This window comes from Hylobates moloch, unplaced genomic scaffold (assembly GCF_009828535.3).
Source record: "Hylobates moloch isolate HMO894 unplaced genomic scaffold, HMol_V3 SCAFFOLD_14, whole genome shotgun sequence".
In the NCBI taxonomy this organism is placed as follows: domain Eukaryota; kingdom Metazoa; phylum Chordata; class Mammalia; order Primates; family Hylobatidae; genus Hylobates; species Hylobates moloch.
In genome coordinates this window covers 52,029,830-52,046,016 of record NW_026652289.1, presented here as the reverse complement: position 1 = coordinate 52,046,016, position 16,187 = coordinate 52,029,830, and the positions used below count along the sequence as shown (strand labels likewise).

Below are 16,187 nucleotides of genomic sequence, written 5' to 3'. Positions count from 1 at the left end.
CTGTTTGGATCTGGAACAAGACAAGGATGCCCACTCTCACCACTCCTATCCAACACAGAACTAGAAGTCCTAGCCAGGGCAATCAGGAAAGAGAAAGAAATAAAAGGTATCCAAACAGGAAAAGAAATCAAACTACCTCTCTTTGCTGACAATATGATTCTACACCTAGGAAATCATAAAGACTCTGCCAAAGGGCTCCTAGAATTGATAAATGACATTAGTAAAGTTTCGGAATACAAAATTAATGAACAGAAATCAGTAGCATTGCTAACAACATTTAGGCTGAGTGTAAAATCAAGAACACAATCTCATTCATAATAGTCACACGAAAAATGAAATGCCTAAGAATACAGCTGACCGAGGAGGAGAAAGACTTCTAAAAGAACAACTACAAAACTGCCGAAAAAAATTTACAGATTACACAAACAAATGGAAAAACATTCCATGCTCATGGATTGGAAGAGTCAATATAGTAAAAATGGCTATACTGCCCAAAGCAATTTACAGATATAATGCTATTCGTATCAAACTGCCAATGTCATTCTTCACAAAATTAGAAAAAATGATTCTAAAATTCATATGGAACCAAAAAAGAGCCCAAATAACAAAAGCAATCCTAAGCAAAAGAATAAAGCCAGAGAATCACACTACCCAACTTCAAGCTATACTATAAAGCCACAGTAATCAAAACAACTTGGTATTGGTACAAAAACTGACACATAGACCAACTGAACAGAAAACTCAGAAATAAAGCCATCTGCAACCATCTCATCTTCAACAAGGGAGATAAAAACAAGCAATTGGAAAAGGATTCCCCATTCTATAAATGGTGGTGGAATAACTGAATAGCCATACGCAGAAGATTGAAGCTGGACCCCTACTTTTCACCAGATACAAAAATTGACTCAAATGAATTAAAGATTGAAAAGTACCTCAAGCTACAAAAATTCTAGAAGACAACCTAGCAAATACTTTTCCCAACATCACCATTGGCAAATAATTTTTGGCTAAGTCCCTAAAAGCAATTGCAACAAAAACAAGAATAAGCACCAAGTGGGACATAATTAAACAAAAGAGATTCTGCACATCAAAATAAACTATCAGCCGAGCAAAGAGACAACAAACAGAATGGGAGAAGATATTCAGAAACTACGCATCCAACAAAGGCCTAATATCTAGAATCTATAGAGAACTTAAACAAATCAACAAAGAAAATAACCCATTAAAAACTGGACAAAAGACATGAACAGACACTTCTCAAGAAAAGATATATAAGTAGCCAAGAAACATGAAAAAATGCTCAGCATCACTAATCATCAGAGAAATGCAAATCAAAACTACAATGAGTCCAGCACTTTGGGAGGCCAAGGCGGGTTGATCACGAGGTCAGGAGATCAAGACCATCCTGGCTAACATGGTAAAACTCTGTCTCTACTAAAAACACAAAAACAAAAAATTAGCCGGGCATGGTGGCAGGCGCCTGTAGTCCCAGCTACTCGGGAGGCTGAGGCAGGAGAATGGTGTGAACCCAGGAGGCGGAGCTTGCAGTGAGCCAAGATCACGCCACTGCATTCCAGCCTGGGTGACAGAGTGAGACTCTGTCTCAAAAACAAACAAACAAACAAAACCACAATGAGATACCATCTCATACCACTAACAATGCTATTACCACAAAGTCAAATAACAACAGATTCTGGTGAGGCTACCGAGAAAAGAGAATGCTTACACAGGGAATGTAAATTAGTTCAACCACTGTGGAAAGCAGTCTTAAGATTTCTCAAAGAACTTAAAACAGGGCTACCATTCGACCCAGCAATTCCATTACTGGGTATATACCCCAAATAAAATAATCATTCTACAAAGAAGACACTTGCAGAAATCTGGAAGTGGTTGACAAGGCCACCAGGCAGCAAATACGAGTGCGACAAGTCCCTGACTCAGGCATCCCGCTTTCCCTGGCCTGGCTCACCAGGTCCTACCTAGGTGCCTTACTCTTTTACAATTTTGGGTCTGGTTGCAGGAGGCCTCAATGTCGTTAGCAAACAAAGCTGGTTGAGTGAATCCACTTTATACCATGATCAAACCTCCAAAGGCAGCAAAGACAAAAGGAAAAAGGATAGCAACTTAAAAGATTAAAGAAACAACATCTCACAGAGCTGAGAAAGAACTAGTGCAAGAACTATGGTATCTCAAAGCCAGAGTGTCTTCTTACCTCAAAACAACAGCACTAATTCTTAACAACAGCAATGATTCTTAACCAGGCTGAAATGACAGATACAGAATTCAGAAGATGAAAAGGAATGAAGATCATCAAGATTCAGGAGAAAGTGTGAACTGAATCCAATGATTCTAAGGAATACAGCAAAATAATACAGGAACTGAGAGATAAAACAGTCATTTTAAGAAAGAACCAAACTGATCTGATAGAGGCAAAAAACTCACTTTGAGAATTTCATAATAAAATATCAAGAATTAAGAGCAGAATCAACCAAGCTGAGGAAAAAAACTCTCAGATCATGAAGACTAGTTTTCCAAATTAAATCAGACAAACATAAAGAAAAAAGAAGAAGGAACAAAACCTCTGAGAAATATGGGATTATGTAAAGAGACCAAATCTATGACTCATCGATGTCCCTGAAAGAGAAGGAGAAAAAGCAAGCAACCTGAAAAGCATATTTGAGGACATCATCCACGAAAATTTCCCCAAACTCTAGAGAGGATAACATTCGAATTCAAGAAACTCAGAGAACCCCTGTGAGATACTACACAAGACAACCATGTGCAAGACATACAGTCATCAGATTCTCCACGGTCAAAGTGAAAGGAAGAATTATCCATGATGAACATGCACCCAAAAATCCTCAAGAGAGAAGGGGCAGTCACCCACAAAGTAAACCTCATCAGGCTAACAGTGGATCTTTCAGCAGAAACACTGCAAGGCAGAAGAGATTAGAGGCTTATATTCAGCATTATTAAAAGAAATTCCAACCAAGAACTTTAAATCTAGAAAAACTAAGCTTCATAAGGGAAGGAGAAATAAGATCCTTTTCAGACAAGCAAATGCTAAGGAGATTCATCACCATAGACCTGCCTTAAAAAAGGTCCTTAAGAGATAGTGGAAATAGAAAAGATTGTTATGGCCCACAAAAACAAACAAACGAAGACACTTAAGTATGTAGGCCACTAACACTATAAAGCAACTGCACAATCAAGTCTGCATAATAACCAGCTAACAACATGACAGGATCAGATCTGCATGTATCAATATTAACTTTAAACATAAATGAGAATAATGCCCTCAATTAAAAGGTGGAGTGGCAAGGTGGATAAAGAAGCAAGACCCAACCATATGTTGTCTTCAGTGGACCCATCTCACAGGCAGTGATAGCCACAGGTTCAAAGTAAAGGGATGGAGAAAAATGTAACAAGCAAGAAACAGAAAAAAGCAGGGGTTGCTATTGTAATTCCAGAAAAAAAATAGAATTTAAATCCACAACAAACCAGACAAAGAAGAGCATTACATAATAGTAAAGGATTCAATTCAACAAGGAGCAACAAGGAGACCTAACTATACTAAACATGTATGCACCAAACACAGGAGCACATAGATTCATAAAACAAGTTCTTAGAAACTTATGAAAAGACTTAGAAAACCACACAATAATAGTGGGAGACTTCAGTACCCCACTGACAGCATTAAACAGACTACTGAGGCAGAAAACAAACAATGATATTCGGGGCCTGAACCTGACACTTCACTAAATGGACCTAATGATATCTAGAGAACTCTCCACCCCCAAACAACATAATACACATTCTTCTCATCTGCACAAGGCACATGGTCTAAAATCACCCACACAGTGAGCCATAAAACAATTCTCAACAAATTCAAAAACCCAAAATCATACCAACTATGATCTCAGACCACAGCACCACAAAAGTAGGTATCAATTCTAAGAAGAGTGCTTAAAACCATACAATGAAATGGAAATTAAACAACCTTCTCCCAAATGACTTTGGCGTAAACAATAAAATTAAAGCAGAAATCAAGAAATTCTTTGAAACTAATGAGAAAAAAAGATACGACATGCCAGAACCTCTGGGACACAGCTAAAGCAGTGTTAAGCAGGAAGTTTATAGTGCTAAACTACCACATCAAAATGTTAGAAAGATCTCAAATTAACAGCCTAACATCACATCCAAATAAAGCAGAGGAAGAAGAACCCAACCCCAAAGCTAGTGGAAGACAAGAAATAACCAAAATCAACTGAAGAAAACTGAGATGAGAAAAAATCATGCAAATGACCAACGAATCCAAGAGTTGATTTTTTTGACAAAGACTGATAGACCACTAGCTAGACTAATAAAGAAAAAAAGACATAAGATCCAAATAAGCACAATCAGAAATGCCAAAGGGAACATTACTACCAGCCCTACAGAAATGTAAAACAACTCTCAGAGACTATTACAAACACCTCTATGCATACAAACTAGCAAATCTAGAAGAAATTGATAAATTCCTGGAAACATACAACCTTTCAAGATTGAATGAGGAAGAAATTGCAATCCTAAACAGCCCAATAACTAGGACTGAAACTGAATCAGTAATAAAAAGCCTATGAACCAGAAAAAGCCCAGGACCAGATTTAGAGCCAGATTCCACCAAATGTATAAAGAAGAGCTGGTGCTATTACTACTGAAACTATTCCAAATAATGAGGAGGAGGGACTCTTTAACTCATTCTATGAGCCAAGCATCATTCTGATATCAAAATCTGGCAGAGACACAACAACAACAACAAAAGAAAAAAAAGAAAGAAAGAAAGAAAAAAGAACACAGGCCATTACTCATGATGACATGCATATAAAAATTCTCAAGAAAATGCTAGCAAACCAAACCCAGCAACACATCAAAAAACTAACCCACTATGATCAAATAGGCTTTATCCCTGGGATATAAGGTTGGTCAACAAACACAAATCAATATATAGGATTCATCCATACACAAAACTAAAAACAAAAACCATATGATCATCTAAATAGATGCAGGAAAGGCTTTCAATAAAATTCAACATCACTTCATGTTAAAAACCTTCAACAAACTAGGCAAAAAAGGAATATGCCTCAAAATAATTAGAACCGTATATATCAAACACACAGCCAGTATCATACTGAACAGGCAAAAGCTGGAAGCATTGCCTTTGAGAAATGGAACAAGACAGGATTCCCACTATCACCACTCCTATTCAGCATAGTACTGAAATCCTAGCCAGAGCAATCAGGCAAAATAATGAATAAAAGGCATCCAAATAGGAAGAGAGGAAGTCAAACTATCTCTGTTTGCTGACGATATGATTCTACCCCTAGGAAACCCCATAGTTTCTACCCCAGAATTCCTAGATCTGATAAACAACTTCAGTACCATTGCAGGATATAAAATCAATGTACAAAAATCAGTGGCATTTCTACGCACCAACATCCAAGCTGAGGGCCAATTCAAGAATGCAATCCCATTCACAACAGCCACAAAAAAGAATAAAATACCTAGAAATACAGCTAACCATGGAGTTGAAAAATGTCTACAACAAGAATTACAAAACACTGCTCAAAGAAATCAGAGATGACATAAACAAAGACAAAAATATTTCATGCTCATAGAGAGAAAGAATCTATTGTTAACATGGCCATACTGCTCAACGCAATTTATAGATTCAATTCTATTCCCATCAAACTATCAATGATATTCTTAACAAAATTAGAAAAAAAAATTTAAAAACTCATACAGAAACAAAAAAGAGCCCCAGTAGCCAGAGCAATCCTATGTAAAAGAACAAAGCTGAAGACATCACATTACCCACATTACCCAACTTCGAACTATACTTTACAAGGCCATGAACCAAAACAGCATGGTACTGGTACAAAAACAGAAACATAGATGAATGGAACAGTAAAGAGAGTGCAGAAAAAATGCCGCACACCTGCAACCATCTCATCTTTGAAGTTGACAAGAACAAGCAGTGGGGAAAGGAATTTCTATTCATTAAATGGTGCTGGGGTAATTGGCTAGCCATATGCAGAAGCTAAAACTGAACCTCTTATTTACACCATTTACAATAATCAACTCAAGATGGATTAAATAACTTAAATGTGAAACCTCAAACTATAAAAACCCTAGAAGATAGCCTAGAAAATACCATTCTGGAAACAGGACCTGGTAAATATTTCATGATGAAGAAGCCAAAAACAATTGCAACCCAAAAATAAGAATTGACAAATGAGACCTATTTAAAATAAAGAGTTTCCACACAAGTAAAGAAAATATTACCAGAGTAAACAGACAACCTACATACTGGGAGAATATATTTGCAAAACATGAATCTGACAAAAGTTTAATATTCAGAACCTATAAGGAACTTAAACAAATTTACAAGCAAAAAAACAATCTCATTAAAAAGTGGGCAAAGAATATTACAGACACACTTTTTTTTTTAAGTCAGGGTCTTGCTCTGTTGCCCAGGCTGGAGTATAGTGGTACAATCACAGCTCACTGCAGTCTCGACCTCCCAGGCTCAAGTGATCCTCTTGCCTCAGCCTCCTGAGAAGCTGGGACCACAGGGGATGCCACTATGCACTGCTAACTTTTTCATTTTTTTGTAGAAACAGGGTCTTGCTATATTGCCCAGGCTGATGTCAAACTCCTGGCCTAAAACAATCCTCCTGCCACAGCCTCCCAAAGTGTTGGGATTATAGGTGCAAGCCACCACACCCAACCTGAACAGACACATTTTTAAGAAGACAAACACATGGTCAACAAGCATATGAAAGAATGTTTAACATCACTATTCATTAGAGAAATGGAAATCAAAACCATAATTAGATATCATCTTATACTAGTCAGAATGGCTATTATTTAAAAAGTCAAAAAATAATAGATGCTGGCAAGGCTGTGGAAAACAGGGAATGTTTATATACTGTTGGTGGGAATGTAAATTAGTCCGTTATTGTGCAGAGCAGTCTGGAGATTTCTCAAAGAACACAGAACAACCATTTGACCCAGCAATTCCATTATTGGGTATATACCCATAGGAATATAAATCTTTCTACCATAAAGACACATGTATGTCTGTGTTCATTGCAGCACTACTCATAATGGCAGACATGGAATCAACCTAAATGCCCATCAATGGGAGAGTGGACAAAGAAAATGGGGTACGTATGTATCATGGAATACTATGCACCTATAAAAAAAGAATTAGGTTGTATGCTTTGCAGCAATATGGATGGAGCTGGAGGTCATTATTCTAAGCAAACTAATGCAGGAACAGAAAACCAAATACTACATGTTCTCATAAGTGGGAGTGAAATACTGAATACACACGGACACAAAGAAGGAAACATCAGACACTGGGGCCTGCTTGAGGGTGGAGGGTGCAAGGATGTTGAAGATAAAAAAAAACCTATTGGGTACTATGCTTATTACCTGGATGACAAAATAATCTATACAGCAAATATCCTGTGACATGCTGCCCAAATACCCCTGAACCTAAAATAAAAATTTTTAAAAATAATAAACAAATAATTTAAAAGGTGTGCTCCCCCCCTTCTCTAGGGGGGAAAAAAAGACATACACTCATGTGGTCATCAAGGCAGTATTTACAATAGCAAAAACATGGTTTTAGGTTGTCTATGGGAACATGGAACATCAATCTATGATGAAAATTCTCAAGAAACTAAGAATAGAAGAAAGCTTCCTCAATCTGATAAAGGGCATCTAAAAAAATAAAAACAAAAACAAACTACAGCTAACATCATCCCTTAATGGTGAAAAACTGCTTTCTCCCTAATATCAGGATCAAGGCTTCTGTTCTGTATTTTACTGAGGGTACAAGACAGTGTAGTATGATAGTAAAAACAGTATACAAATTGGAAAGTAAGAAATAACACTTTTCACTCCCAGATACCATGTTCATGTACATTAAAAATCTTATAAATTTACCAAAAAAAAAACTAATTAGAGCTTATAAGTCAATTTGGCAATGTCCCAGAATATAAGGTTAATAATACAAAAAAAAACAAACTGTTTCTATAAACTAACAAGAAACAAGTAAAAATGAAAACAAAATAATGTTTTAAATGATATTCCATATGTAACACTTATACACTAAAAATCACAAAACATTACTGAAATTTTATGAAGAAGCTCTAAGGAAATACAGAGAATATACCATAATCATGAATTGGAAGACCCAATACAATACTATCACAATGTCAGTTATTACCAAGCTGAGCTATAGCTTCAATGCAATCCTAATCAAAATCCCAATAGGCTTTCTTATTTTACAAAGTAAAAAACTAACTTAAACGTAAAACCCAAAACTCAAAACCATAAAAACCCTAGAAGAAAATAGTGGCAGTACCTTTCAGGATACAGGCATGGGCAAAGATCTTATGATGAAATCACCAAAAGCAATTGCAATAAAAGCTAAAATTGATAAATGAGATCTAATTAAACTAAAGAGCTTCTGCATAGCAAAACAAACTATCATAAAAGCAAACAGGCAACCTACAGAATGGGAGAAAAATTTTTCAATCTACCCATCTGACAAAGGTCTAATATCTAGAATTTACAAGGAACTTAAACAAATTTACAAGAAAATAAAAACAACCTCATCAAAAAGTGGGCCAAGGACATGAACAGACGCTTCTCAAAAGAAGACATTTATGCGGCCAGCAAACATATATTAAAAAAAGGTCAACATCAGCAATCATTAGAGAAATGCAAATAAAAACCACAATGAGATACCATCTCATGCAGGTCAGAATAGCGATTACTAATAAGTCAAGAAAAAAACAATGCTGGGGAGGCTGTGAAGAAATAGGAACGCTTTTACACTGTTGGTGGAAATGTAAATTAGTTCAACCATTGTGGAAGACAGTGTGGTGATTCCTCAAGGATCTAGAACCAGAAACACCATTTGATCTAGCAATCCCATTACTCGGTATATACCCAAAGTAATATAAATCACTGTATTATAAAGATACGTGGACACATATGTTTGCTGCAGCACTATTCACAATAACAAAGACATGGAACCAACCCAAACGCCCATCGATGATAGACTGAATAAAGAAAATGTGGTACATATACACCATGGAATACTATACAGCCATAAAAAGGAATGAGATCATATCCTTTGCAGGGACATCGATGAAGCTAGAAGCCATCATCCTCAGCGAACTAATGCAGGAACTGAAAACCAAACACTGCATGTTCTCACTAGTAAGTGGGAGCTGAACAATGAGAACATATGGACACAGGGAGGGGAACAACACACACAGGGGCCTGTCAGGGGTCGAGAGGAGAGACAGCATCAGGACAAATAGCTAATGTATGCTGGACTAAATATCTAGATGATGGGTTGATAGTTGCAGCAAACCACCATGGCACATGTTTACCTATGTAACAAACATGCACATTCTGCACATGTATCCTGGGACTTATAGTAAAATAAAATAAAAATAAAATAAAATCAGTTACAACAACAACAACAAAAGAAAGTAAAAAACTGATCCTAATATTTATATACAAATTGCAAAGTCCTGAGATAAGCAAAACAAGCTCAAAAAAGAAAACAAAGTTGAAGGACTTCTACTTCATTTGAAGACTTTCTACAAAGCTATAGAAATCAAGATAGTTTAAAGACAAATTTATCAATGAAATAGAACTGAACTGATAGTCCAGTAATATATTCAAACTAATAGGGCAGATTTACATTTTTATCAAGGTTTCAAATTAGAAACTTAGACATCAATGGAATGCAATAGAGTCCAGAACAGAATCACACCTATATGATAGATTTTATCAAGGTGCTAAGGCATATGGAAAAGACAAATCTTTTCAAAAGTGGTAGTGGAGCAGGCTATCTATAGAAAAATAAACCTGGACCTATACTTTATATCATGCCTACTAATTTATTTTAAATGGAGTATAAGCCTAAATGCAAAAGCTAAAATTACAAATCTTCTAGAAAAAAATACAATAGAGTATCTTTTGACCTTTGGGCAGGCAAAGATCTCTTAGACATACCCAGAAGCACTAGACATAAAAGAAAAATACTGATAAAGCAGATATCATTAAAATAAAAAAATCTTGCTTATCAAAAGCTATTATAAAGAAAATGTATATGTAAGCTCCAGAATGAGAGAAAAGACATCTCAATACATACATCTGTCTAATAACTTGCAGTCAGAATATATAAATGACTAATAAAATGACAGCCCATTTTTTAAAATTGGGACACTTTATAAAGGAAAATACTGAACAGTTTTAGAGGATATGAAAAGATGATCAATATATGTGTTAGTCACTGGGGAAATGCAAATTAGAACAACAATGAGATACCACTACATTCCCACTAGAACTGAACTAAAATTTTAAAAACTAATAATACCAAATATTGGCAAGAATGTGAAGGACCCGGAATTCTCACAGATTGCTAATGGGAGTATAAAATGGCACAACTACTATGGAAAACAGTTTGACAATTCTACTTGTATTTACCGAAGAGAAATAAAAATATTTGTTCACCCAAAGACTTTAAAGGAGCTTTATTTATAAATATCCCAGATTGGAAACCTAAATGTCTATCAGTAGAATGTGGTATATCCATACAATGGATATAGTCAGCAATAAAAAGGGAAGAAATTACATATACACATCAACACAGATAAACCTCAAAAACAGTATAATCAGTTAAAAAAAAAAAAAAGCCAGCTGCAAAAGAGTGGATGTCGTTTGTATAAATTTCTAGAACTGGAAAAAGTAATCTCCAATTATAGAAAGCATATCAGCGGTTGCCTCAGGCCAGGAGTGGTGGGAGACTGACTGCAAAGAGGAACAAAGAACTTTATGGGGCAATGAAAATGTTCTAAATCTTGATAGGGGTATGGATTGTATGACTATCTAGATTTTTCAAAACTCAAACAGTATATTTTTGACATTGCCACATTGCACTTAAATAAATCATACATCAATGAAAAAAGTCAATAGATACAGTTAGTATGCACAGAATGGATACAGATGGCAAAATATTAGAAGATAAAAGTATTTTTCCTATGGTTATTTACATTTTTAAGATTTTCCTTAAAAAACAAAGCATTAGTTACATTAAAAAAAAAAATAAGGCCCTCAAAAGCAGCTTCATTGATAAGGTGACATTTGATCAAAGACCTGAAGGAGACAAGGAAGCCAACTGTATGGATGTATGTGAGAAGAACCTTCTAGGAAGAGGAAACCTCAACTATAAAATCCTTGAGGTTTTGACAAGAGCAGTGACAGGCTCTGACTTACATTTTAGCAGGTCTGCTGTGGCTGGAGTGTTTAGAATATACAAGGGCAGAAACAAGGAGACTAGTCAGAAGGCTACTATAACAATCCAGGTAAGAGATGATTGAAGCTTTGGATCAGGGGAAAGCAGTAAGTTAGAGACACGTTGTCAAATTCTGAATATATTTTTAAAGCAAAGCTAACATTTGCAGTTAGATTGGATGTGAGGTGTAGGAGAAAGACAGATCAAGGATGACTTCAATGGTTTTGGCCTAAGCAACTGGAATAAAGTATTCATTTGCTGATATAGAGAAGACTATGAAATGAGGTAGGTTTTTTGTGGCAAGAAGAAAGAGCAGGTTTGTTTTGGACATACTAAGTTTGAGTAAAGCTGAAGATATAAAATTGGTAGTCATTGGCAAGTAGAGGTATTTACGGCCACAGAACCAGGGAGCTCACCAAGAGAATGTGAACATTAAAAATAGACAGGTTCAAAAAACAGGCCCTTAAAATATTCAAAAGTATCAAGAGGTCTGCAAGTTCTTAGGATAAACTAGAAATGCAGGTCAGTAATGCCCTAAAATATACCGTAAAACTATTCTGAGAAATCTGGACTAACTTCAAAAACTAAAATCAAAAAAGCCTTTTCTATTCTTTGATTAAATGAGCACTCTGAAGTTATCACTGATTATGTAAATTGAAAGACACCTACATTGATCATTATCTAAACACTGAAACTAGAGAGAGATAACTGCACTGTTTACTATTATTGTATGTTCTATATTCCTATAATCCCATGGGTCAAGCTTCTCCATCTTTGAGACACTTAGTAGTAAAAGTATAAGGACATATTCAGAATAGTTGTCCTTGAACAGCAAAGGATTATCTACTAAAGAAGAGCTATCTGTGTCCTCCAACCGGACTCATCAGTCATCAGATGACACTCAAAGCTTGTCAGGTAATGATGTACTACACAGCTGTCTGATCTTCAGATGACACTTTGGAGGCTGATGATAAACTACAGGTCTGACAACTCACTTTCCATTTTAAGATATTTCTTGAACTTTTTCTTGTTGTGACAGGCAACCAAATTGATTAAGCCTAGTCATGGGATTTGACACTACAGCCAGTAGACTTCTATTTGTTGATTGCTATTGATTTTCTTTGATGCTTCATTTAAAAATCAATAGTTGGAAAGAAAAATAGGCTTGGTTTACACATACTTAAACATACTATTGTATGCTGGAGGAGGCACAAGTTTGGCAGAGCTTTGGCATCCAATTATAAGAAGAGCTCTTAACAGGTGAAAGCAAGGGCTTTAGATCGATATGCAGTTTTCTTTCTCAATCAAGGAAAGTGGCTATAAATTAGGCTCATCAGTGTTATTTCCAAGGCTTTCATGAAGCAAACAACTTTAAACTTTTTTTTGTCTTCCTTGGATTTACATTAAAAGATACATCACTAAGAGTTTTTCTTTTGCTTTTAAGGGTATTGAAGGTACCTGAAGTTCATCCGGGCTTTTATCTTTTTGGCTTTTTTTTTATTTTTTTGCCGCTCTTCTCCATCTTTCAAAGCTTCTGCTGGAGCTGTACTTTCAACCACAATGTCAATAATATACTTCTTCAAGGAAAGATGCTCCTGCAAGATAAACAAATAAAATAATAATAATGAGGATGATTATTTAAATATAATATAGGATTGCTATAGACTACAGTGAGTTTAAGACATTTGATGAAACTAAAAGTAATCTCCATAATACACTGGTTTCTACAATTGTTTTGGAAAACGTTGAAGAAATTGTTTTACTTAAGGTTTTTACATCACTGACTTCACTTCATTGCATATCAACTGTGCCAATCTAAGGCTACATGGACATAATCCCTACCACGATATCACACAAGTAGAGTAGGAAAGGTAAAATATATACACGAAACTATAATACCATGTATAATACCAAGCCAATCGGAGATTTAGAGTGCTGTAAGAACCCAAAGAGGGAAACAAGATCACTGTTCACTAGGGAGAAGGGGGTGAAACTTCAGGAAGGAAGCACCATATTTGCTACCCCTTGAAGAAAGGATAAAATGTGAACATATGGATATTAGGTAAGTATGTGTTTGGGCTGTGAGTAGGGTAAGGTTGCAGGAAGGAAAAAGAAGGTCATCTCAGAAAACACATCCTAGAGAAGAGAAAGTGGAATGTGGCTATCGACAGCAAAGCTTTGGTTCAGAAAGAGCACATAGTGTTTGGTCAAGTTCCCCTCCTTATCCATCTTAGATTTTATGGCCTATCACTATAATAATTCTGTTGCCTGTGCTCAACTCCTTTCCCCCTTTCTTCTTTCATACATGCATGGCAAAATCCCAATCCTAAATCCAACTCTCTCCCTATTCTGAGCCTATGTCTGAAGCAGATTAATGTGGCTATAATTACAAACTTTAAATTTATGAAATTACAGCTCAAGTGGCCTCTAGTATTCCCAGGCAGTCAAGCAACTTTACATTAGTTAATCTACACACTTGCCTTGCTAAAAATTATTTTAGACTCTCTCCTTAAATCTCCAGTATCTGTCATCTCCTAACCCCATCTCTCAGTTCATGAGCATGTTTATTTGATTAAGGAAAACAGCATTATTCAGACGAGAGCTTCCATACACTCCCACAGCTAAATGTATCAAACAATCTGCATATGTGCCCGTACACTCTCTTCCCTCCTGTTGTAATATATGAACACATGTTCCTATCTAAGAGCAAGTCCTCCAAATATACACTGGATCCCATTCCTTGTCTTGCATTTTTATGGTTATTTCTCCTCTTATCTACATCATCAGTTTTCCTGTTTCTACTTAAATCATCTCAAAAGGATTCCTGTTTGTATGTCTCTGTTCAGCTACAACCCTTTTGTACCAAAATTTGTTGAAACAAAGTGTATTTTGCCTCTACTTCCTTAGCTCTCATTCACTCCCAAACTCATTTTAGTCCAGCTTTTGCCCTTACCACCCTTACCAATCTACAAATTTTCCTTGTCAAGATCAATAACGCCAGTGGCCAATGTTCAGTTATCTGTTTCTTGCAACCTTAGTCCTATAGATAATTTCCTCCTACCTTCACTTGGTTTCCTGACATCACATTGTCCTTCTAACTCATTGGCTGTTCCTTCTAAGTCTTCTTTGCTGGGTCCTTTTCCTCTTCTTGACCTCTAAATGTTGAAGCATCCCAGAGCTATACTCAGAGCTTTCTTCTTCTCTGTCCAAACTCACTCATCTAATGCAGTAACTTGAAATATTATTCATACACAGAAAATTCTCAAATTTTTCTCTCTAGTTCTGACCTCTCTCCCAACTCCATTCACCTGCATAAAAATGTCTCCTCAAATTGCTTGAAATCGGGAGGTGGAGGTTGCAGTGAGCCGAGATGGCGCCATTGCACTCCAGCCTGGGCAACAAGAGCGAGACTCGGTCTCCAAAAAAAAAAAAAAAAGGCTCCTCAGCCAGGTACAGTGGCTCAACATCTGTAATCCCAACACTTTGGGAAGCCAAGTTGGGAGGATCACTTGAGTGCAAGAGTTCGAGACCAGCCTGGCCAACATGGTAAAATCCCGTCTCTACTAAAAATACAAAAATTAGCTGGGCATGGTGGTGTATGCCTGTACATACCTGTAATCCCAGCTACCTGGGAGGCTGAGGCAGAAGAATCACTTGAACCCAAGAAGCGGAGGTTGCAATGAGCCAAGATCGTGCCACTGCACTCCAGCCTGGGCAACAAAGCAAGACTGTCTTTAAAAAAACAAAACAGGCCGGGCGCGGTGGCTCACGCTTGTAATCCCAGCACTTTGGGAGGCCGAGGCAGGCGGATCACGAGGTCAGGAGATCGAGACCACGATGAAACCCCGTCTCTACTAAAAATACAAAAAATTAGCCGGGCGTGGTGGCGGGCGCCTGTAGTCCCAGCTACTCGGAGAGGCTGAGGCAGGAGAATGGCGTGAACCCGGGAGGCGGAGCTTGCAGTGAGCCGAGATTGCGCCACTGCACTCCAGCCTGGGTGACAGAGCGAGACTCTGTCTCAAAAAAAAAAAAAAAAAAAAAAAACAAAAGTCTCCTCAAAATCTCCAGTCAGGTGGAACATTTCCACAATCAGCATTTCGAAAATAACACGTCTACAGCAAAACTCTTATGTTCCTTATATACATCAAATTTTTCTTCTGAAAGTGTTCTCTATTTGAGTAAACAGTATCATCATTTGCATAATTGCTCACATCCAATATATCAGCAAATCCTATCAGTTCTCCTTTCATATATATCCCCAATTCAACCACTTATCCCTACCACCATCACCTGCTCTAAGTCACCATCAGCATTCATTTATATTACTGCAATAGCCTCTTAACTGGTCTCACAGTTTCTAATTTGACCCCATAGGTCTTTTCTCTATAAAAACGGCCACTTATTTTTTTAAAACAACAGTCAAATCACATCATTCATTTTATCAAAACGTACATTCTCATCACACTTAGAGTAAATCCAAATTCCTCACCATGACCTACAAGGCTGAGTCACTGATCTCTCTGATCTCATCTACCATTCTCTTCTTTCTTCACTAAAACTACATCCACAGTGGTCCTCTTGTTGCTCCCCACATTCATCAGAAACGTTACTGCCTCAGGGCTCTATATGTCCCTAGCCAAGAATATTCTCTTGGGTATTTAGGTGGTCTCGACCAAAATGAATGCTCAGTCTTAACATACACCATCTATTATTTATCTCCTTATTCTCTTTATGTTTCTTCATAGGACTTGTTTCACATCACTGCCTAACATTACATAATCATTTTCAATTTCCATCCTCAAACGTAAGTTTCCCAAGG

The 16,187-nt window shown here is 36.8% G+C and overlaps 1 protein-coding gene across 7 annotated transcripts in view; it reads right to left on the bottom strand.

Annotated features, from left to right (window-relative positions):
* The window catches only part of SCAPER (S-phase cyclin A associated protein in the ER), a 591,234-nt gene that overhangs the window by 322,580 nt on the left and 252,467 nt on the right, over positions 1 to 16,187 (bottom strand). For all 7 annotated transcript variants that reach the window (XM_058428046.1, XM_032176146.2, XM_058428043.1 and 4 more), the window contains one exon: positions 12,827 to 12,963. In XM_058428046.1, coding sequence (XP_058284029.1) covers positions 12,827 to 12,963 — 137 coding nt within the window. The remainder of the gene's footprint in view (positions 1 to 12,826; positions 12,964 to 16,187) is intronic.